The sequence below is a fragment of the Lethenteron reissneri genome, chromosome 25 (genome assembly GCF_015708825.2).
Source record: "Lethenteron reissneri isolate LAM-NWPU_2019-01 chromosome 25, ASM1570882v1, whole genome shotgun sequence".
Taxonomy (NCBI): domain Eukaryota; kingdom Metazoa; phylum Chordata; class Hyperoartia; order Petromyzontiformes; family Petromyzontidae; genus Lethenteron; species Lethenteron reissneri.
This window is the reverse complement of record NC_083803.1, coordinates 17,131,212-17,154,328: the sequence shown is the minus strand read 5'-3', so window position 1 is coordinate 17,154,328 and position 23,117 is coordinate 17,131,212. Positions and strand designations below refer to the sequence as shown.

The following is a 23,117-nucleotide window of genomic DNA, read 5'->3' as shown; positions in this document are numbered from 1 at the left end:
TACTGGAGTCAAAATTGCAAGAATAACAATGACTTTCTACACAACAATTACGCTTATTGGACTTATCACTGCTTATTCACTCACCCATTTATAATAGTCTAATGCAGGGTGTTCCCCATATCAAAATCACACAATGGATAGGCATATATATCAGTCATCAGAGCATCACGCTATCGGGGAATTGTACTGGAAGACGACGTCAGTCGAGATGGCGCTCCGTCATGCTCTATGAAGCTATAAGCACACCAACAAGGCTATGTTTCACCAGGTGAAATCAGTTCTGGGCCTATGTCTCCCCGGTGCATTAGTTTCAGCGGGCATGCTCCGAGCTGGCTTTCGACTTCCGCGAGTCTCATCGGCAACGCGGCGTGTTAATTAACGTTTTGGGTTTCTCCACAACGTTGTTGTCTTTTAGCCAAGAGCGGTGCTCGCTCACGGCACGCCCAGCCGCCGTGTTCGCTGAACAGGTTCTGCTCACGAAGGCGTGAGCGGTAAAGCGTTGTTGGCGTTGTTGATTTTTTTTTATCCCCCGTTGCAGTCAGTGCCTCCATGCCGCAGCCCACGCAGCCCCAGACATTGCATTTGGCGCCAGCGTGTGTGCCCGTACCCAGCTTCACGTCTCCGTCGTCCGTGAGCAGAATGTTCGCCCCCTGCAGGGAAATGCGGGAGTGGGTGGGGGGTGGAGAGGGAGGCGTCGCGTCACATCTCGTCGTTGTCTGGGCGTAGCATCGCCACACCCCCGGCCTGTAGGGTTACAAAGTGCCCTGCAGGAGGCAGTGCGGCAAGTAGGCGTCTGACATATTCGTGCAGATCTTTGAGAGTGGGCTTCCTTCGATCACTAACTTTAGTTGCTGAAGGACGTTCAGAGGTCACGGGGTATAATTGTCACTGTGCAGAAAGTAGGTTAAGCATATTGTTGAGCGTTATCTCCTTATAAGCACAGGTGGGATTCCTCTGGGTTTCTCATCCCAGACAAAAATACAAATAAGTCTGTAACAATGCATTCATAAACGGATTCCTACACTGACAACATAGGTGCGGATGGTGCCGTAACAACCTATTATCCCTTGCTATTTGTATGCGCTGCACTGGTGGGGTGGAGATGCACTGGTGCTGCACGCGCTGCGCTGCAAACCCGGTGACCTGAATTAAATTTTCGGCCACGGCTAACATCGGTGGCAACTTGTGCCGGTCCTGCGCCCACCCCTTCGCAAACCCAGAACTACCGTCATGGTAAAGTAAGGTCAAACAATCCCCGATGACCAACATGGGATTGGCTCGACAAAGAGACGTCATTAATATTGTGTTACATGTATCGTTGACTCGCATAAACCCAGCAGCCTCTATTGATTCATGCATGGCAACGGCGACGTCATGTACTGAGATTCGTTAAAACCTTTATTTGACAAGGGACTAGTGTTACCATTAGTACACGTGAATTCCATCACCTGTGGGAGTTTCCATGAAGCCACATAGGCGTGCACGTCTTTAGTGGATTACGTAAAATACTCAAAACCCTTTGAAGCCTTAAGGCTGGCAAAATACATCGAAACCTTTCCATCATACGAATTGCGCACGCTGGGTCCAAGCGATGCTGGCGAACGGGTGTACAAATGCGGGCTGGGCAATCTGAAGTTAATTCATGGACTGAGGAAATCCCTCCGTCCGCGCAGCTGACATGCGCTGGCAGCACTAGTGGGGCAGATGCAATGTCCCGCGCACAGTGCGGTGTCGGTGCCACACGGGAACGACACAAAGCACTTTGTGCAACGATTTACAATTGCCTCTACACGTCAACACCACGAGAAGAACCGATACAACCCACGCAACAGCCGGCTCCACACGAGCATTGGGCAGCGTTTGTCAACATTTGGTGGAATGCTGAGCCAGACCGAAGATTCCATATTCCTATAGCAGGGGCCGGTCTCTCCATCGGAGAGCCACCACTAACTTACAACAAGGAGGTGCTTGTTTCATCAACCGAAAAGGAAGGATGGCGATAAACTGAGTTAATCCTCAACGGGGATTTGAACTCGTGACCTTCCGACCGCACGCGAGTTGAGCGCTGCGACACAGCGCCGCCCGCAGGGTCACTTACAGCAGCAGTCCTCAAGCTGTGGGTCACAACCCCGTGGGATAAACATTTACAAATAATGTTGCTCTCAAACCCATAATCCTAACCTCAATGGTGTCCGTCCCCTTTCTCCCATACGTGGTTATGGCACGTCCATCATCACGTACACGATCTCGCCTTGAGAGCTCCAAATTCCACTTTGATCGGCAGCAGTATGTTTGAGTACACTGCCCAATTGTCATAACAGAGTTGTCATGAGGCGAGCCAATGATGAATGAATGCCGAAGGCATCCGTTTAATTGCCACGACATAATAGCATTAACATCCCCTTTCCGCAGCACCATATCGACAGCACCATACCATCCCCATACCATCCCCCCGATCCGTACATCCACGTAAGAAGGGCGTGGGGTTGAGAGATTTAGAAGATCTCACCTTGATATCTCTGTGCATCTTCCCCTCGCTGTGCAAGTAGGCCAAGCCCTGCAAGAAAACCGTCACACGAGAGTCGACATTTGTAACGATGCTAACCTTCAGCGACCGGGTCGTGGACGTGCATCGTGAAACGCCGCGAGGCCGCTTTTGCCGCATTTCATAGTTTGTTTTTGGTGTCTGATACACTCAGATTTACATACACAAAAAGAAGACTGAAGCCTTCGGGGAAAATCAACAACTTATTATTTCAACAGCTTGTTTATCTTCATCGCCAATAACAACAAAACAAAACATGAACCAAAAGAAATGCCGTGGTGTATGAAATGATAAATGGCCACCTGTGTTAATGCGCACGGCCCCTGAAGCAGGTCGAGGCTGTGCCTTTAGGCGGAGTGTGCGGCGACGGCTGTAGCTCACGCTGCCACACGTGGCACGATGCCCGCGGCTACAAAACAATGCCACGGGAGCTGCGCTGCGATCCCAGGGGCCCGGGGTGTCGTTCCTGGCCACGGCTAACATCAGTGGCGAGTGATATTTAAATCAATTCCGGGGTTCACCCTTCACCAACCCTCAATGACCGGCATGGCGAAGTCTAGTCAAACAACCCCCCCCCCCCCATGGTTGACATGGTGTCGGGTGGCTTTCATCAGCCAGTAGATTGATTAAGTTTGTACATTTAGATTTATATTATTGTTGTAGTAATTTTATGTAAAATTACATGCGATGATGATAAATGTGATTCAATCGGCATATTAGACCCACAATAGCACGCCTATCATGCGCCCTACAAAGTTGTTTTGGCACATGTTAATAATTTTTTGTATATTATTTTGTGAACTGAGAACCACATTTTCTAATCCGTTTGTTTATGTGTAGCTGTTGGTGATTTGGCCAACATCGTCAACCCAGCCAAACCACGGGGGTCAAACCCAATATCTCGGTGGAGGTAGCGGCTCAGCACTCAGACCCGGTATTAGCTCCCTGATCCATCCGGCAACCTCGGGGAGGAGCATGCACGCACGTGGCACGCACGCACGCAGGCGGTAGCAGCGGCATCACGGCATGTAAACTAACTTGACTGTGAGCGCGTGAGACGTCTGGCCCACGAGCGTGCGCGTGCCTGCGTGCACGCTCGTCTCCCACGTGGGCGTCCGCCATCCGAATTACACGACTCGGCGAGCACGCTACCCCCATCGCCGCTGAGCGCCAGCAAGACCTCCTGCCTATGCACCACCCCCACCACCGCCACCCAGCCTCACCACACTGCCATCCCTCACCCCCCAATGCCGCCCGCCACCGCACGGCCTCGAACGAATGCAGACAGCGGAGAGACCCTCACCTTCGGAGGTCACGAGCTACATAACCACGGTCAACGTCGTTACATTATATATGTCGCAGGTGCAATACAGAGACTAAGTTGCTGACCTATGCTAATATTGAATTACATTATTGTCGTTCCTTCATGTGTGGGTGTACTTTGGGTATCCCTCATACCACGTATGCATCAATACAAACGTATTGTAAGGTCTGCTTGTGCGTGCCCATTAAGAGGCATATATCAGATGCACTCCCCGTCGATGGGATTCAATGCATTGTCATAATTTGGAGCAATGATTTGAATCGAGAATCATGTTTATTTCATTATTAATTCTTATTTTGTCACTTGCACTGTCGAGTTTATATTAGCTGCATGGCTTCTTCCGTCTTGCTCACGCTCTGAGCTAACACAAATACATCGATATAAAATGCACATGACTTGCACGAGTCTTAAATAATAGATGTTTTACATGCACGGATGGAGGCATGCATCGTTAGCGTAAGAGTTGAGTTTACTCAATGACTCGTTACACGCCTACTCATCACGGAGTTGGCCGCATATCCTGGTGCCGAACTCTGCTGAAGGAGCCCTAAATATATAAAGAATATTGTGTTCTTTACTTCATGCTATGTTTCAGGGCATTTTTCTGCATGACCACCTTGTTTTTCTACGTTCATATTTAAGATTAATTTGTTTGAAAAATTACATTTCTACGTGTGTCTGCTTTTATTTTAATCCAGCCTAGTCGATGAATTGCACAAAGAATAACATACAACTACAGAATGGGCTTTTTGTCATGTCACTACAGAGAAAATGTAAAATGTAAAAACGTATTTCTCTCCCGTCAGCACCAATAATCCACTCGGAGTTTAAATTTACAATTCAATGAGTTATTCATTGATCACATATTGCGACTACATCTCAATCCCATCGTCTGCGTTGTGACGAGGAGGCTTCGAGGTTCTGTTCAGTGGATTGCGTGGTCACGATGAACGAGAACGTGGGCCCTGCGATCCGGTGGCATCGCCATCTAAAAACTAAGATATTTTTATTTTACCAGGTAAGGCCCACTGAGCTATGATCGCATTTTTTCAGAATCCACCTGATCAACGAATTGGCTTATCACGTGGAAATTTAGAGCAGCCAAATACTCTAAACGCAAGTTTCTAAATGTGGTGGGAAAAACCGGAGGACCCAGATAAAAATCCATGTGACCACGGGGAGAGAGATATGCAAAGTTCAAATATACAGGCGTCAGGGTCAGGATCGAACCCACGACCTCCTGTATACCAGGCAAGGAAGTTAACATCTCCTAGTCACCGTGGCGCCCATCGGCCCGACGGACAAAGAGCGGGAGGACAATGGGACAAGTCCTTGTTCATCGCTTGCATTGGGGCTCATGCCAACCTCGCCACGCCACTGGCGCGGCCCTCCCCGCATCCATGGCTGACCATCACGCGGCACCCACCTGGAGCGTCTCCCGGGTCACGTACGCGATCTGCCGCTCCGTCAGGGGCCCCGTCACTGCGACAGACGCGGTACAAAACACCGTCAGAGGACGTCCACGACGCGCGACTTAGGGGGCTCATGCCACATGCCTCGGCACCGGGCCGACTCCAGTGAGGTACTGCAGCCGGTTACATAAAACGGCTTAAAGGAAGCCGTGACCCAAATAAATAATCTCCTATATCGTAGATACTGACCTAGGCTGTGTGTCCCTGGGTGTCTGATACCACTTTGCAACTGCATCAATAAGCAATAAAATGCTTCAACGTCAGGGTTATACACTCCCTTATTGCACTCCGATGATGTTACTGGGATGTTACTCCATACATATTGATAGAACAACGGTGCAGTGCGATCATTAGAATAATGACTTGACCGCGGCTAACATTATTGTTTAATTGACAAAGCTTCAAACTTGTGTGAGACAGCCCAGCTGTGTGTGTTTATCGATTTGTATTTTCGGGTTGCATATTATTTCAAGTCGAATGTACCATTTGTTATTTAAAGCAATGAAAGCTACAGGAAAAAGGCTTCAAGGTGTTTTTGCAACTGACCCCTGGGCTCAGGAACCTCACCCACATCAGCTGTTTAGAAACATGGCAAGAGTAATTTAACAATGTAAACTTTCATATTTCATGTCTGTAAAATGTACAGGTAACCAGTGACTTACTTATATGTCCCTTGGAGTTGTGAATTACATGTTATTATGGTAAAATATAAAATAAAATACACATAGCTAGTGTTGCTTTGGACTTTTATCGTTTGACAGGTCCATATGGCTGAGTACATGCAAATGAATTTCACAACATTACACAATTAACCATCAACTAATCGCAAGGCATATAATTGATCTATTTATTGACTTGAATCAATTCGAAACTATTCTACCGAACAATTTTAACTTACAGCATATCATGTGTCTAAATAGAAAGATCATTACTGATGTTTGTACATTATTTTCAAATTGCGTGCATACATTTACATTGAGGATGTACGTATGTATGTGTGTTGAACTTCTTTCGCGCTGCACGTAGTCAACCATTTTAATCGTAGGTGTGGATGACCTTGAATGATGATAATTCCTCAAACGACAGGGCGGTGGAGAGGGCGTGCTGAGTGTTTGCAGGGACTATCCAGCATGCCGTGTTCCTCCCTGCGCCACTGTAATTAGCGTAGCGTACAGATTTGTTCACCGTCGCAAACGCGACACCGCAGGGGTATGAGCGGCCGGCGAAGACGCAGCTGAGAGCGCACAGTGCCGCATCGCTCTCTCTCTCACTCTCTCTCTCTCCATCTTCCTTACCGTGATAAATATCCTGGAGGGACCCTCCTCCGCAGTGCTCCATGCAAATCCAAAGCTTGTCATGCCTGCAGGCACAGACACACGCACACAAAGTGAACACGTGCATGCGAGCTCCTGTCTGCCGGGATAAGTCACACGAACCACCCACACACCGCTTCATCTGGCCACAGGTTATTCCCGAGTCCCCGTCCCGTGTCGTCGCCCGCATGCCAGATGCTGCCTTGGGGCGGTTTGGCCCGAGCGTGAAGCATCCCCCACTCACAATGGGGATCCCTCACCACGGCCACTGCACAAGGAGCCACTATTGGTACATTTTGTAAGCGATTTAGGCAACAAGAATTCTCATTTTTGGGTCATTACATGAATGCAAAAACTTAATCCATGAATGTAAATGATGTCATATTGTATGTAAGCTCAAATAAATCACTGCAAATGCAGGGCTTTTGGTATCTCTACCCAGCAGAGTGACATTCCGAAACCATCTTCCTTACCTTTTTGAAAATATTATAAACATCTGCTAAGCCTCTAAGGTCTTCATTCCACGTCGTTTCCCAAAGATACATTCCCAACATGCACCTCGGCATTCTCGTCTCTGTCCTGTTAAGTATCTTTCATTAGTCTTCCCGTATGCCCATGCCTCTGCAGCGCGTCACCGCACCGCTCCTACCACTGCTCTAAATAACCTCCCTTTCAGTTCGACTGGCATCTCTCCATCACAATGCCCGGAATCTTCTCTCCATTTATGCGATCGCATCCTCCTACCTCACTTACCACCCCACGTAAATACTTAACTAGTGACCTGCTCGACGTCCACCCCTCTCCTATCTACAATCTTAATGCCCTCCCTCCTTTCCCCTTTCCTCATGAACAATTCCCTCGTCTCCTGGGAAATTCCAGAATTCCCGTCCCACGCACCCACCTGACAGGGACCGGAGACGGCCAGATACACGCGAAGCGTAACACGGCCGCCCCCACACAAGGGCGGCCGTGTTGAGTGCGCGCACGCGTGCATAACGCCGCCAACTCGGCGTGAAAGTGCGGCTGCGGATGAATTATGCTTCCCGTCGCGCGTATTTAACGCGCATCGCTGGGACGTCGCGCCTCTGCCACGCTGCGTACAAGCTGCCTCGTGGGGTCACGGTGGCTAGAGAACGTGAAGAACGCTTGCACTCTCACAGGTGAGTGCATTACAGGTGAGTGCAAGATTTCATGACCTACATTGGTTCCCAGGCCATTATTATGTTGGCTCTTGCCTGTTTACTGACTTTAATGTGTACAGTAATTATCGTGTACAATTAGAATTGCAATCGAGTATCCTTATTTTAAGTTGTTGCAATTATTTGTCCTCTTACTTTTAGACAATAACAGATTTCTCCAGATTATGAGACGCACTTTTTCCGCCCTGTATTTTAAAGCACATGTTTGGGGCTGCGCCTCACCCTCCGGTATGTTTGTGTCTCCATCTTATAACATCGAGAATACAGCAGCAAGGGTCGGGCTATACGCGTTCATGCCGTATATAATAGCGTATTGGTTTCTTTTCACATTTCGAGCAAGTTCGTGAGCGAGTGAAACATTGACAAGTCATCGTGAAAGTGGGTGATCATGTCCGTAGATGAATAACTGAGCGAGCGAGTGGATGAATGTGTTAATGAGTGTGTGAGTGCATTGGTGAGCAAGCGTGTCATTGAGCGAGTGAGCGAGCGAGAGCGAGCAAGGAGTTGAGTGCCACACACCGCAGGTAGCTGCCGTAGTAGGCGACGATGTTGGCGTGCTTGCACTCCTTCATCATCACAATCTCTTGCTGGATCACCGAGAAATCATCTCCTGAGACACACGGGGACGTCCGGGCACACATGGTGGGGGCGGGGGGAATAATTGCCTCGGGAACGCCGATACAGCATCGCTCACACCACACGTGCAGAACACCCACGGCCACTGTGGTATCGTTTAACGGCGAGGAGGGAAACGCATGCTCGAAACTCTTGGGAAGAAAAAAAAACCAGTGTCTCACGTTAATTATTCATCAAAGGCTGTGTAGTGTTGCGTGTAGTGCGGGCTCCGATTAAATTGTAAGCCGAGCCGTTAACCTGCGATGCCGCTTGTGACTCAAAATACCGAGCAAGGCAAACCGCATCCCCAACACTGATGAAGGCCCCGCTGTGACCCTCACTGTGTGTACTGGGATGCTATGCTCACCGGGCTCCAGTTTGATGATTTTGATGGCCACCAGCTCTCCTGTTTGGACATTTCTGGCCTGCGGTGACACAAACGCACAAGAACCCAGCGTTTAGCCTGCATGCCTTTTGAGGATGGCCCACCAGTTCAGGCCGGTATGGTACACGAGGGGAGGTTTGGCAGGCACCACACATACCCGTCAGCCTTTGTTACCGCATTGCCAATACGTAAGCATGTCGAAGCATCGGGTACTCACTTTAGATTTTGACAACCAAATGGAAGCCTGTGCCACATCTAAGTCCGCCGATGTCGTGCACGGTCAAAAATCGAACCCAGGTCGACCGGGATCATAGCTCCATGCGCTCAGTACGAGCTCCCCACCGCTGCTCCCCACACTATCGACGATGTACACCGGTGACAAAACAGAACGTGGAAAGGGACACACGACTCTTGACTCAAGCCCACCGTGCAGTCCAGCTAATTCTGCTCCACTGCCAATGTCACCAGCGCTCTTCCCCGGGAGAAAGAGCACCACCCACCCAGGGCGATGTTTATCTCGGGCAGCTCGTGACGCTTTCCAGAGACGGCATCAGAGCTACCTGTCTGGAGAAATAACCCCGAGTTCTAGCACAAGTAGCGGCAGGATGAGGGTCATCATTAGTGTAATCATAACGTGGCTTTTTACTCAAGCGTCAGTATGTCAACCAATCAGGACTTGAATTCAGACAGAAATCATTTGCCCACCGTTCTCGACAAGGGACATATTCTCAGAAAATACCGCGGTGTTGGACGTACTAGGACGAAATGCCTTTTTATCCACCCTCGGGTGAATGCCACCGTGGGAAGTCAACATCATTTGCCCGGTCCCCACCCGAATAGCACAAGAGAATTTCCACCACTGGCTCTGGGCCACCAACACAAATGAACACCGCCCCCATCACCGTTCGAGCCGGGAAACAGTTTGACCTTTTTTATTTGGCGCAATGAAGAAACTTGTACACGTTGTGAAACTGTGCTCAAAATTCTCATTGTGGTGCACGTCGATAAATTATGGTAAATACCAAAAAGGCAAAGCCACTTGTTATTAATATTCTGCAGCGAATACCACGAATGTGTAAAAAAGCATATTTCTGATTCCGTGTCTCCCGTGGGGGACGACGACGATGCAGCGGGGGCCACGAGCTGGGGTGGCGAACCTCTGCCAAGTGCCGCCGCTACAGCGCACGCCGGCGCCTTCAACTGCCAAGCAGCGCACAGCCTCCGCCATCCCAATTGCTATTCCGCACACAGAGACTGGGAGAGGGTGGACGCTCATACGTGGCCCCACAAGCAGGCTCCATAAAAAAACAACAAAACGAAAGTTTCAATATTTAATGATCCATTATTATCTACGTCAGTGTCACACTATTCAAAAAGTACCCAAAATATTGAGTTCTGAAAAAAACTAGGATTTTAACATTTGGGGTTCAGTACCCATCAAAACTTACAAATACAAACCTTCACAGGACAAGGCGTCGAACCCAGCATACACAATATGCTGTCCTTTAATTCTGGGGTACCCACATTTGTAATTAATGGCTTTGCATTTTCCAGATATAATAGCAATCAACTGTGCCATGATTATACAAAATGTTAGCTTTCTAACCCTCAAAGAACTTGATTTAAATTGACATCAGTCATCATGAGATACTGTATTCAGAGACTTTCAGTTAAGGCATCGTTGTAGTCCCTATCTGAACCCCTGGCCATAACTCTACCATGATAGGGTCCGAGCGAATACAGGAGCATATTTTCAATTCAAACTTTTTTTCCCCCACGTCCGTACCGAGCCACCATCGCGAATCGAGTGCGAGCTCAGCAAGCGGGAAAATAAAATATTTCTCGGATTTTCAGGACAAGGTTTGTGGTGAAAAATACAAAGAAGGCTAAGGAAGTTTAGCCTGGAACAAAAAGTGACCAGAGGGGAATTTTCTTAAATCACGAAAGGAATGAATAACATCGGCAAGACAAAATGTAAATAAAACATTAATTTTGAGTTCCACAGCACTTCTCAGGGCGGGGCGGGGGGGTCATTACGAGATGCGGCTAATGCCAGAAACAACAAAGATCCAAAGAGACAATTACTTTACCAGAGTGTGGCCCTCATCGTGGGAGCACCAAACAATTTGCCCGCACCTCATGGTGAAAGGGGGTGCAGCAGTAGTACAGTGTATTGCACGTTGCACAACAAACACAGACATCCGAGTTTGATTCCCTGCCATGGCTAACATCAGTGGCGAATGTATTCCCAGCTGGTCCTCAACCACCCCTTCACCAACCCACACTGCCCGGCGTGGCTATGCACACAGTCACATAGCCCCTATGGCCTACGTGGCGTGGGGGGGGGGGCCTTCATCCAGCAGTGGATTGACAAAAAGGCTGTGAATAATTATTGAGACACCACAAATTGTTACGTAACACTGCGTACACAGTAGATACGAGATGATTGTACCTTCACCATTTTAACGATACAATTTTTGCCTGTAAGTCAAAACATTTAAATAAAAACATAGCAAATAGGTTTTTTTAGATCAATAGATCACTGTGATATATACTTAATGAGATATTATGCAAATATCCAAAGCAGGCATCGGATAAATACGTGTCTTGAGACTCAATGAAGCTTTCCTGGATAAAGGCCATGATTATTTCCATACCATTAATCAATGTGAAGACTTGGAGGCACACAAATACAGTGCTACTCTAGTAAGGTGCTTTTAAACAAGTATCAGCATGTCACCTGGTAGCTCGCATCCACAGTCAAACAAATAGTTCACACGAGCATCATCCATTCAACGACAATACAAGCAGCGGAACCATCGCTGCAAGAAGCAGAAACGAGTTTTAAGCACAAGTTGTTCAGTGCAGTCCGGCAATAATTTGGAAGCCACTATTGTAGGGGAAAGGGCTGAGTTTTTTAGCACCAAAGCGGCATAGATATCGCGAATGAAAGAGCGGTCTGTGAGGGATATCACAAATGTCACGAGCGCAGGAAGCTTTTGGGAAGCTCATTTTGTGGTCATGAAAGCGCAACTTCAAGCTGTTACAGAACACAGTAAGAGGATAAAGGAGAAAGCTGACCAAACCTAAGCATGTTTCTCCACCCGCTCCCCTCCCCCTGAGCTGAAGAGATCACAGGAGCGAGTGTTGCATAGAGAACACTTGACAGATTATAAACACGGGGTCTGCGTGCGTCCCAGCAAATGCATTACACGCAAGCGGTTCTGTACACAGACTACCGATCACATCGCAGCAACAAGTGCCATGTGAAGCATGTTCAACGTTATCTGCGGGGGCGAGATGTTAACTCCCTCGCCTGGCATACAGGAGATCGATGCAATCACTCGTTTTCTTTAAACGTCTCGGCTCTACGCGTTAAAAATGTACGTCTAAAAATTACGACTCACTTAAAATAGTCTACACTAACCCATGCCTTCGTTACACTTTTCAAATAATCAAACTCAAAACAATATATCTCCTTGACATTCCACTCCAGAGAGTAGGAAGTGGGATGAGTTGGGGGAGGAAGGAATGGGGGTGGTCGAGCCGATGGAAGCTCACGGTTCTATGGAGCATGGGGGGGACATGGAGCTGGGAATCGGTGACGTTTCCGGGCTAGAACTGGGTCGTCCCTGGGCTGGCAGAACCTGGTTCCCAGTGATCAAAGAAATGAGGCACAAGAGACTACACATGATCTACAGTACCACTCGTGAAATGCGTAGGAGGTGGGCGGGAGTGGTACTGGTCGCATGTCTGCATTTCCCATGGGTATGCTGGATTCCTCTTGATATGCGGATTCTTTTGTCGGGGCGCTCTCCCCCCCTCCGGCCCAGCTTAAAGAGACGCTCCAAGCCTGGGGTGTGTCATTCAGACTCTGTCTTCTCGACAGACCTGTTCTTCACCTGAGGACGGCTGCTTGCGTTGTGGCCGAAACGTCGTGAGAATTATTTTATTATGTTTTATTTTTATTATTTTATTATTTCCATTCTACGTGACTTTACCGAAAGAACCAAGAAGATGAATCCCTGCAGTCACGAAAGCTTTAAATCGAAATGCGCGGTATTTATTTACTTAAGTGTGGGAAACTTTCATTGGGTGCAGGCAGTGTCCCTGGCTCGACAAATGTATTGCTTGGTGGGTCACCGAGCTGGGCTCACGGCACGCACTCTCAAGGTGTGGGCGCGCCACGGCGCTGGTGAGGGCGGCCGGCAGAGCGGCGCGACCACGGCGTGAGAGAGTCGCTCCCCAGCCGCACCGAGTTTCACAACGTCCCGCGGTTACGCAAAGTGCCCGCGCGCTCCCGCCAGCATCCGGCCACGCCGGCTCCGTGTGTCTCGCTGGCGAAGACAGAATTATTAAGGGCCACTTCAATCCCAAAAGTCTAAGTGTGAAGTGATCCCGTGCTCAAATAGGCATTCAGCCGTGGTCACCGATATGAAAAAATGGCACCGCCTAGAGGGGCGATGATGGTGATGATGATGATGAAGAAGCTGATGATGGAGCAGAGTCTAGATTTAAACTCACAATTCCACGATTGGGAGGTTTGCATTTCTACCAGCCGAGTTGCATCCCACCTCTCCTTGTGTGCGTGTGTTTACGTATACCAGCTGAGGGTTCAGTTCAGTTCCACAACAAAACAACTTTGTCTCACGCAAATTCAACTGCAATGCGGTGCCAAGCGCTTAACTGAAGCAATTCATTCCCCTTTCTCTCTCCTCTTTTACTCTTCACAGATTCCGAGTACTGCGTAGTGGACACCCAACCACAGAGTGGGGATAAAATAAATAAATCGCCGCTTTTAAAACACCAAGAACAAAACATGCACCGACCCCTACATTTGCTTATTTAAGGCACCGAGACGGACCGCGTGATTTACCCACGGTGCCGCACCGAGCATCGCCGTGAATACAAATCCTGCGCGGTTCTGGCCGGGCCGACCGGAGCGACGGGGCTCGAACTTCCAGCGCAGGTGCCAACTCCACCTTCGCGGCGCCGGTTTCCTCTGAACGCACCAAATTTAGACAGACGCAGAAATTCTTTCTTGGTGACGTCGCTGCCACGACATCCATGGCACAGGTCGCCAATCGCATTACAAACACACACCACGGTCTGGCACAAAATAAAAGATGACATTAACACCTCGGTTTGTTCAAGACAGCCTCACTGAATGTGATTTTCCAGAAGACCTGCTCCTTGGATGAGTGCTCAATTCCTGTTTGAGTGGTTGTTGTGCGCAAGAGAAAACTATAATACCCGAGAAGCTAACGTGGAGTTTTATCACGTAGAAAAATGGCCACTGGCAGCGACCACTACCAGAGCAGGCTCTTGCACCGTGTTAAGTGCTCCCGTGCGTCAAGCGCCCAGGTGTGCTAACCAAGGGGCCAGGTGTAGAGTGACACAAGGGTACACGATGACCCTGAGCGTCGTCGACCGAGCTAGGATCGTCGTCCCTCGAGCTTGAACGTTGCCGCACGTGCACCGGCCGTCACCCGAGCTGGCACAGACGCCGCCGCGAGCAACTAAACCGTGCTTGGGCCGTGGAGGAGGACACACGGGTTTCCAAATTACCGGAGCTAAGGGGCACGGCAGCAGTTTGTGCAAACGGCGCTCGCGGTTTGCAGCTGCGTGCGCCGAAAGTGGGGAAAATGCGAGCGCTTTCCACTCCACGCCAACGTTCTCAACGCCGCACCCAACATCCGCAAGCGGCCCGAGAGACACCGCTGGATCAATGCAACCGAACACGCCCGTCACTCCCAGGGGTACTACAACAAGACACCGGCGGCCAAACGTCCCGTCGATACGCTTTACGTACGTGCGCGGTATTCCCTATGTGTTCCAGGATGCCCGGAGGAGGCAGGCAGTACAGGAGATAGATGGCTGACCTATCTGTTTTAGTGTTGTGCACCTTGTTAGTGAGGGTTTTACTCCAGGCACTGGTTTCACCCACAGACCCAAGTCCTCGTATTTAAAGGGGTTGGCCAAACAATTCAAGCAGGCGCCTCCTGATAAAGACTCTTGAGATTCGGTGAGGCTTTCCCAGGTAAAACTAATACTTTAGTGAACACATATTTCCTAATAAAAAAAACTAGCGGGATGATCAATTTTGTTTATTTAATGTGTTTAAATATCTTTCCTTGCAAAACTCGATTATTGTTGTTGAGTGTACATATTATAAAATGTAATGTACTGCAGAGTTTTCATTGAGAGTTGTATTAATTTAAAGACGTTCACACCCCCTTGGAGGCACTTAATCAGTGGCATGTGGGGCTCAAACTTTACCAGACGTGGCTTTGAGCCCAAAACAACATGCGCCATCTGCACAGGAAATAGTTACTGAATGTTACAATAAATATTTTCAAGCCAACTATTTGGTAAAGTGCAGGTTAGCTCACTGCACCCCGGCACAACGTTTCTCTAACGCCTGCTCTCATCATCATCAATCTGACTGTTTACACTGATAACGATACCAATGTGGAAAACAGTTGGTTTTTGGTATTGATGTCCAGAAATTGTGAGTGTTTGCGAAGAGAGACTGCCACACTGAGCGACGGAACTCCCGAGTGGCAAGGTGTCCTTTGGCCTGTTGGCACTTGGGAAGCCATGAGCTCCGGACGAAAGTATTCTTTCATTACCTGAGCCTAATTAGAAAATCCAGATACCACCGCAACCATTCCCCTTGGATTCCAGCCGAAACTTAATACTTTTATCCCAGATCTGACATGGGCACAAGGGCCAAGCTGATTTGTTTAAGGTGCCTGGCACATCTACGCAGCATCAACAAACGGAAGCATCCCAAGATCAAGGAAATGCAACTCGAGTCCCCTCTGTGTGCTGTGCTCGTTGCTCATGAGCAAGGGACCGTCCATAAATGACGTCACGCGATTTTGTACGATTTTTGACCCCCCCCCCCTCGTCGCACGACGTCACAAAAAGTCAGACCCCCCCTCAAATATGACATCACAAAGCTCTGTCCCCCCCCCAAAAAAAATTAAACATGCTTCAAATCGCTTTAAACTATTGTCATTGTAGTGCGCATTTAATGTGGCGCTGCACTCTGATGTTGTAGAACACATTTATAAAAAAAAGTCGATTTAATTAAGTAGAACGTGTTGTCTATATTTATTTAAAGTTGCGCATTTTGATGTGACGTCACATTTCTCACCCCCCGCCCTCGTCACACATGTCACAAATGTCTGACCCCCCCCCCCCCTAGGTGCATGACGTCATTTATGGACGGCCCCCAAGTGTGCAGTTCATGGAGTTCGCAACAAAACAGAGACCGTATTCTTTTTGAACAATTCCACCAACCCTGGTCACATGAACCTCATCATACATTCCAGCCGTACGATTACAGTGCGCTTCGTGGCCCAGTAACGCACGCACTGACGACTCGGAGTGCGCGTGCGTTAACAACGTAGCGAGCTAAGAGGCAGGGTGTGTTTCTTATGAAATCATGAAACAGGGTGTGTGTCCTCTAGTGTTAAAATGCAGGGTATGTGTGCGTGTGTCTGTTCATGTATTATGAGCACTACGCACACTGAATTGCAGGAAGTGGTGGGAAGATGACGTTGACCTCCTGACCTGTTCACCGTCCGGTTGGGCTTTCCAGACACCAACACTTTCTACGCTGCTACTTCCCCTGCTGTGTGCGCGCTCACATTTGTACCTCTGTCTCTTTTCCCAAGTGTCACATTTGTGTCACCAAGAGCAATGCAAGCGAGAGTGAGCGAGCGAGGAGATAAAAAGGAACAGCCGCTTGCTAGAATCATCGTCTAAATGTTTTTCCACCTGCCTACTGACACATGAGGTTCCACACAGTGCGGCCGGACAGTTGAACACACTCACAACACATGCCGTTTAATTTACAACTCTTACAAAGCTTCCAGTTGTCAAAGTCCCCTGTTGCTGTTTCTATAAAGTACTCATCATTAGTAAATATCATTATTTATTTAACTTGTGCATCTGGTGCTGTGTAAAAACTAAATAAATACGTGTTTTATATGGACTGAAGTGACAGTGGTGCGCTGTTTACGGTAACGCATAATTAACTTGACACTACGCTCACAGGCCCAACGCTGCCGCACATGGGGATTGTACGTCACCACGCTGGTCAGTGCGGGTTTGTGAAGGAGGGAGTGCACCCAGGACTGCTTCAGATATCACTCGCTACTGATGCTGCCCGTGGCGGCCAGGAGCTAAATTCAGGCTGCCGGGTTCATAGTGCACGGAGCTGACCACTGTACCACTGTTCAATCGGCATCACGGTTCCAGTACGGTGAATGGTGGGTGCACAACCACTTGCCAGGGAGTGTGAACGCATTTTAGAATGCACATTAAAACTGTAATTCATTACCGGTGCCGTATTGTAGTGTGTCTACCACCAAATCACTCGGACTGCACCCCATCTCCCAGAGGTTCGGCAGGGTTGAGCTTGGATAGTGCTTGGATGGACCTCCACCGTGTAGCAGAGGTGGTATAGACTGTGGGATTACATGTGGGCAGCAGAGAGCAGCGTAGCAAAATACTTTGTTGTACTGTAAGTCTATGCCACTGGATAGAAGTACAGTACCATAATGTACTCATATTATATCCCCCATTTTCACCAAACCTGCGCTAACCAGCGTGACGGCCACCACGATCCGCATGGAATGGGGATGCCCTCATCCAGCAGTGGGTTGACAAAAGGCTGTACTTGAACACTGCGGCGTAGTCCAATCTCAGATATTTCAAGATTTACATGTTCCCGCCACGCATGTAAATAATATGTTAATAATAAGCAAACACATGTGCGTATTGACGTGCCAACGCACGGCAGCACTGGGTGACGTTGCATCACGGTTAGAGGCTGGAGATGTGGTCAGGAGAGTGTGGAGGAGGCGGGCTGGCGGCTCAGGGGATGATTCCATGTCAAAGCACTGCAGCCAGCCAGCCATGATGAATCCCGCTTCGTATGTGGCATGAGTTGATGGCCTCAGCCCAGTCACCAATGACTATACCAAAAGAAAAATAAGTTAATTATGGCGTTTAACTTAATCAAGTCAGCATGTTCCAGCAATCAAAACAATTAACACGTTGGTTTAATTACCACGCGGTGAACGTTCTTTGCAGCACATATACAAGATGTGCTTAAAAAGGCCTTGGGATGTGATGAAAAAGGCCTTGGGATGTGATGAAAAAGGCCTTGGGATGTGCTTAAAAAGGCCTTGGGATGTGATTAAAAAGGGCCTTGGGATATAACTTCGGAAGAAGTTCAGTGATGTCATCTTCCAGGCCGTTATTGCACACAAGGTGATGTTCGCTGTTAGCTGCTTGAATTGAAAAATCTTTGTCTCATTCAGACAACGCAACAGAAATCTAAATGAAAGAAAATAACAAAAGTTTCAAGGCTAGTTTTGTGCTGGAGAATTTTCCCTAAGCTAGATATTTCATAATGTATATATTAGCGTGTGTAGTGTTCATGAGTAGAGTGGTGGTGCAGTGGCTAGCAGACTGTGTTCTGAACCCGGCAACCTATGTTTGATTCCCAGCCACAGATAACATCAGAGGCAAGTGATATCTGAACCAATTGGCACATGTGAAGTCTATCGCAACAGTGTAGGGAGGCCTTCGTCCAGCAGGGAATAGACTTCAGCCTGAAAAATATGATTACTTTACTTTACAAAAATAAGATGCATGTTTTCCCCTGTACACTATTTTAACGCACGGATTGGGGGGAGGGTGGTTCTTCTTATAATCCAGAGATAATACATTGTTTTCCAGAACACTTGCTTTAATTTAGTTGTTCATAATACTTTTCCGGTGATCCTTCTTCACGACAATACATGACCACCAAGAGGACGGAGGAACCACAAGCAGCCGTTCAGATTTATCTTGCAGAAGACATCTTCCCCGTTATAAAGCAGCATTCATCTTCTCGAAAAACGGCTCTCCAGAGACCCATATCTTCCCCTATTAAATAAGCACCTTTTTCCCTAAAACACCGCAAAGTTTGGGACATGTCTTACTTTCTGGAGGCTCTTATAATCCACAGAACACGTTACTACGTGTTTAATGTTCACGAGCTAGCGGATGGGTACGGCTCCAAGGCAAGGGGCTCCTGGTGACACTAGCACTCATGGGGTTTATAATCTGGGCAGTGTTCAACAAGTGGTTGCCGATTACTCTGAGTTGTGCTTGGGGAGTTTGGGGGTCACATCAATAATACACGGTTGCTGGCCACATTACTGCATTCAGTTAAGTGTTACAATGATTAAACATTCACATTATTTACTGAGTATGGCTCTATGAAAAGATACAAATCATCATCAATTGCAGTAGAATAATATACTGCAATTATTTATAATTTAACGTACACATTATTGATACAGGCACCATCAATAAGTAGCTGATCAATTATACAGTAGTTAAATACCACGTTTCCCAACATTTCTAAATCAGCTAATTGTGTTTCCAGGTCATGCATTAACGCCCTCCTTGGCTCCGATTTGACCCTCTGTCATTGGGTCTGCTCAGCGGGTGAGCGGGCCAGTGATCTTGTGGTCAGTGCTAGAGGCGAGTGGCCAGTCACAAAGCCACTTGGTACGCTGCTTAAAGGATGAACTGAGTGGAATGGACTGCCGTTGTCTGGCGGTGAAACGAGGCGACAAAAGTCAACAACTCGGAGCTGTGAGGATCACAAGCCACCATTCGTCTTCATCGCGTCGTCATCCGGCTCATCTGACAACTACACAGAGCTAGGCCTGTCCAGGACACACCTTGGTACAAGTCGGTGGGAGCCCACTGAGCGCACGCGTCTATGATTCGAGGGAAAGGCAGGCTAACCACGAGTGCAACAGGACATCGAGAAGTTGCACGTGATCAAGACAGTAGTTGGGTTTGGAAAAAAAACATGTTCAGGTATTGGTGTTGTAAATGCAAATTGTCACAAATTTGCAAGGATCACGACTGGGAAGGATGAGACGTGAATTCTGCCGAAAGTCCCGTTGCATTCAACAACCCAAGTGATTAAACTTTAGGTTTCTTTGGTGCTGGTTGTATGAACACAACCAGCGACATAAGGCCAGGAGTTAGATAGAGGCCAGGCCAGGAGGGTCAGGTTCAAAGGGTCATATTTCAAGGTGTGGTCACAAGATCAATGAGTCCCAGGTCAAGAGGTCAACATGAGAGCGAGTCCACACAGCCAGAGCTCCCGCAGCGAGTGCGGCGAATTCAACATCTCACAGGTCAAGACGTGGCCTTAACACAGGGGGTCGTGGGCCAAGCGAAACCTGGGTCATAGTCCACGAGGTCATAGGTTAAGGAGGATGTGGGTCATCCGCCCAAAGGGGTTACGGGTGAATTGAAAAGAGTGGTCATGGACCAAGACGCCTGGGGTCAAAAGGTCAAAGGTCGTGTGCCTTGCGGAGGTCAAAATGCCACAAACGGGTCCAGAGTCAGGCGCAGCATGCGTCGGGTTGCAGTGGTGAGGAGTGGTGAGGAGTGGTGTAGTGGTGAGAAGCAGTGTGGTGAGGTGTGGTGGAGAGGTGTGGTGTAGTGGTGAGGTGTGGTGAGGAGTGGTGAGGTGTGGTGTAGTGGTGAGGAGCGGTGTAGTGGTGAGAAGCGGTGTGGTGAGGTGTGGTGGTGAGATGTGGTGTAGTGGTGAGGAGCGGTGGAGTGGTGAGGAGCGGTGTAGTGGTGAGGAGTGGTGTAGTGGTGTGGTGTGTAGTGGTGAGGAGCGGTGTGGTGTGGTGTAGTGGTGAGGAGCGGTGTGGAGTGGTGAGGTGTGGTGTAGTGGTGAGAAGCCGTGTGGAGTGGTGAGGAGCGGGGTAGTGGTGAGGAGTGGTGTAGTGGTGTGGGGTGGTGTAGTGGTGAGGAGTGGTGCGGAGTGTTAATGAGTGCCGAGGAGCGGCGAGGAGGAGGAGGAGCGGTGATGGGGCCCCGGGCACCTTGTGCACGTCGCCGTACGTGCCGCTGCCCAGCCGCTCCGCCAGCTCGAAGTCCTCCTGCGGGTTCCTGCGGCTGATGTCCAGCCCCGTGGGTCCGTAGCCGCTCATCTCCCCCTCTCGCTCGCCTCCTTCCCTCACTCACCACTCACTCACTCCTCTATCACTCACCACTCACTCCTCATTCACTCACTCACCACTCACTCACCACTCGCTCACGCCCCTCTCTCTCTCACTCACCACTCTCTCCTCACTCACTCCTCTCTCACTCACCACTCACTCACACCTCTCTCTCACTTACTCGCCACTCACTCACTCACACCTCTCTCTCTCACTCACCACTCTCTCACCACTCACTCCTTACTCACTCCCCTCTCTCACTCACTCGCCACTCACTCCTCTCTCTCTCGAGACGTCTTTCGCCTCCCCACTCCTCCCACCCTCGTATCGCCCTCCTCCTCCTCCCTCCCTCCTCCTCCCCCCCCGCCTCCGTCCTTGTCTTCACTGCTCCGCTCGTCGCTCTTCCACACTCCTTGCTACCGACTTCTCCTCCCCCCACCGCCTCCTCCTCCTCGTCGTCGTCGTCTCCGCCGCTGCGTCTCTCGCTCACGACGACGACGACGATCCCCGCGCTGACCGCAGCGGCAGCAGCAGCGACCACGACCACCACCACGGCCACCACCACGACCACCACCACCACGGCCACCACCACCACGACCACCACCACGGCCACCACCACCACCACGACCACCACCACCACCACCACGGCCACCACCACCACGACCACCACCACGACCACGGCCCCGCCCGCCTCGCGTCTTCCCCTCACGGCGTCACCCCCCCGCACGCGTTGCCTGGTGACATCGTTACCCCAATTAGAAAACAATAACGACGACGATCGTCAATGACCGGAATTGCAACTGTCAACAACAACAGCAGCAGCAAGAGCACCAAGAGCAGCAGCACTAAGAGCAACACTAAGAGCAGCAAGAGCAGCAGCACCAAGAGCAGCAAGAGCAGCAGCACTAAGAGCAGTCGTGGCTGACGTTAACTGCATCGCTTTGTTCGCGTGGCTGCCTGGAGCGCGTGGTCACCAACGCGCCGTTGACGGCCGCCGTCCAAGTGCGCAGCACTCACTACAACATCCATGTTGTTGTTGTCGTTGTTAATGCTGTTGATGTTGTTGTTGTTGTCGCGGTAATTATCAACGCGGTGAGCCTCATTACGTGGGCACCGTTATCGCCTCACGCGCCTCTTAATCCACAGCCCCTCCCCCCGCGCCCACCCCCCCCCCTAGAGCCCCTCCCCTCAGAACCCCCCCCCCCTATAGCCCCTCCCCCCGCGCCCACCCCCCCCCTCTAGAGCCCCTCCCCTCAGAACCCCCCCCCCCCCACCGATAGAGCCCCTCCCCTCAGACCCCCCCCAATACCCCGCCCCCCGTGCTCAATTCCACACAGCGCACGCGCACAGAGGCCGGGGTGGCGCGCGCCGTCACGTGCGCGTGCTCCGCCAATCGCGAGGGGGTAAGGGGGTGGAAGGGGCGACGCCTATCCGGTGTGGGATTTATAAACGCGCACCTCGCCCCGCCCTCGTGACGCGAAATGCGGAAGCAGTTTTCCATCACGTGGGCTTTCCCAGCCGGACGTGCGTCACGATGGCAGGGTTCCCGCCAAAACACGACCAGCCACGTGCGTTTGAAGAGTCCACGTGGCTTTACTCGACGCGGCCACTTCAGACGATGGGGTGGGGGAGATGCTGTATTGGTGGAAAGTAGACGTTGTTGTGCCGAGGATCAGTGTGTCCCGAAAACAAATTCAACGTTACCATGAAGAGACTTAGTCTTTGCTGAACACAACCGTTCCTATGGCTACTCATGCATCGTTACGTATGTTGAACTTCTTTCGCACCGTACGTAGCCAACCATGCTAATCGGAAGTTCGGGGGAAGAACAACAAACTAACACACAAAGATCGGTTCTAAAGAAATCAGTTTTTCATCTAAATTTAAAAGTGCATAGCTCCTGTGGCTTCCTAATATCGGAAGGAAGAGCATTCCAGACGGCCGCAGAAGCGCATTTGAAAGCGCGCAATGCGGTGACCACCGTCTTTATCCGATGGCCAGCCGACGTTATTCTGCTTCCCTTGTAGAGACTCCGAATCGTGAAGACATTTGACGCAGTCATCTAAGCTCCCGCAAATCATGGCCCTAATTTACTAAAAAAAAACTCCACTGAGTTGTAACGGCCAGACACGGCAACACAACTACGTCTCCAGGGTGCAATGCTGTCGCCGAGGCATTTCCTGAAAACTGAATTGGAGAAACAAAGGCAACAAAAAAATGTGT

The 23,117-nt window shown here is 49.6% G+C and overlaps 1 protein-coding gene across 3 annotated transcripts in view; it reads right to left on the bottom strand.

Moving 5' to 3' along the window:
- The window catches only part of LOC133347356 (mitogen-activated protein kinase kinase kinase kinase 5-like), a 55,626-nt gene extending 33,589 nt beyond the window's left edge, over positions 1–22,037 (bottom strand). For all 3 annotated transcript variants that reach the window (XM_061559566.1, XM_061559567.1, XM_061559568.1), the window contains exons 1-7: positions 20,778–22,037; positions 8,836–8,893; positions 8,373–8,463; positions 6,637–6,701; positions 5,296–5,351; positions 2,510–2,557; positions 608–650 (exon numbers count right to left, since the gene is read on the bottom strand). In XM_061559566.1, the coding sequence (XP_061415550.1) occupies positions 608–650; positions 2,510–2,557; positions 5,296–5,351; positions 6,637–6,701; positions 8,373–8,463; positions 8,836–8,893; positions 20,778–20,885 (469 nt within the window). In that variant the 5' untranslated portion in view covers positions 20,886–22,037. The remainder of the gene's footprint in view (positions 1–607; positions 651–2,509; positions 2,558–5,295; positions 5,352–6,636; positions 6,702–8,372; positions 8,464–8,835; positions 8,894–20,777) is intronic.
- Positions 22,038–23,117: the final 1,080 nt, after the last annotated feature.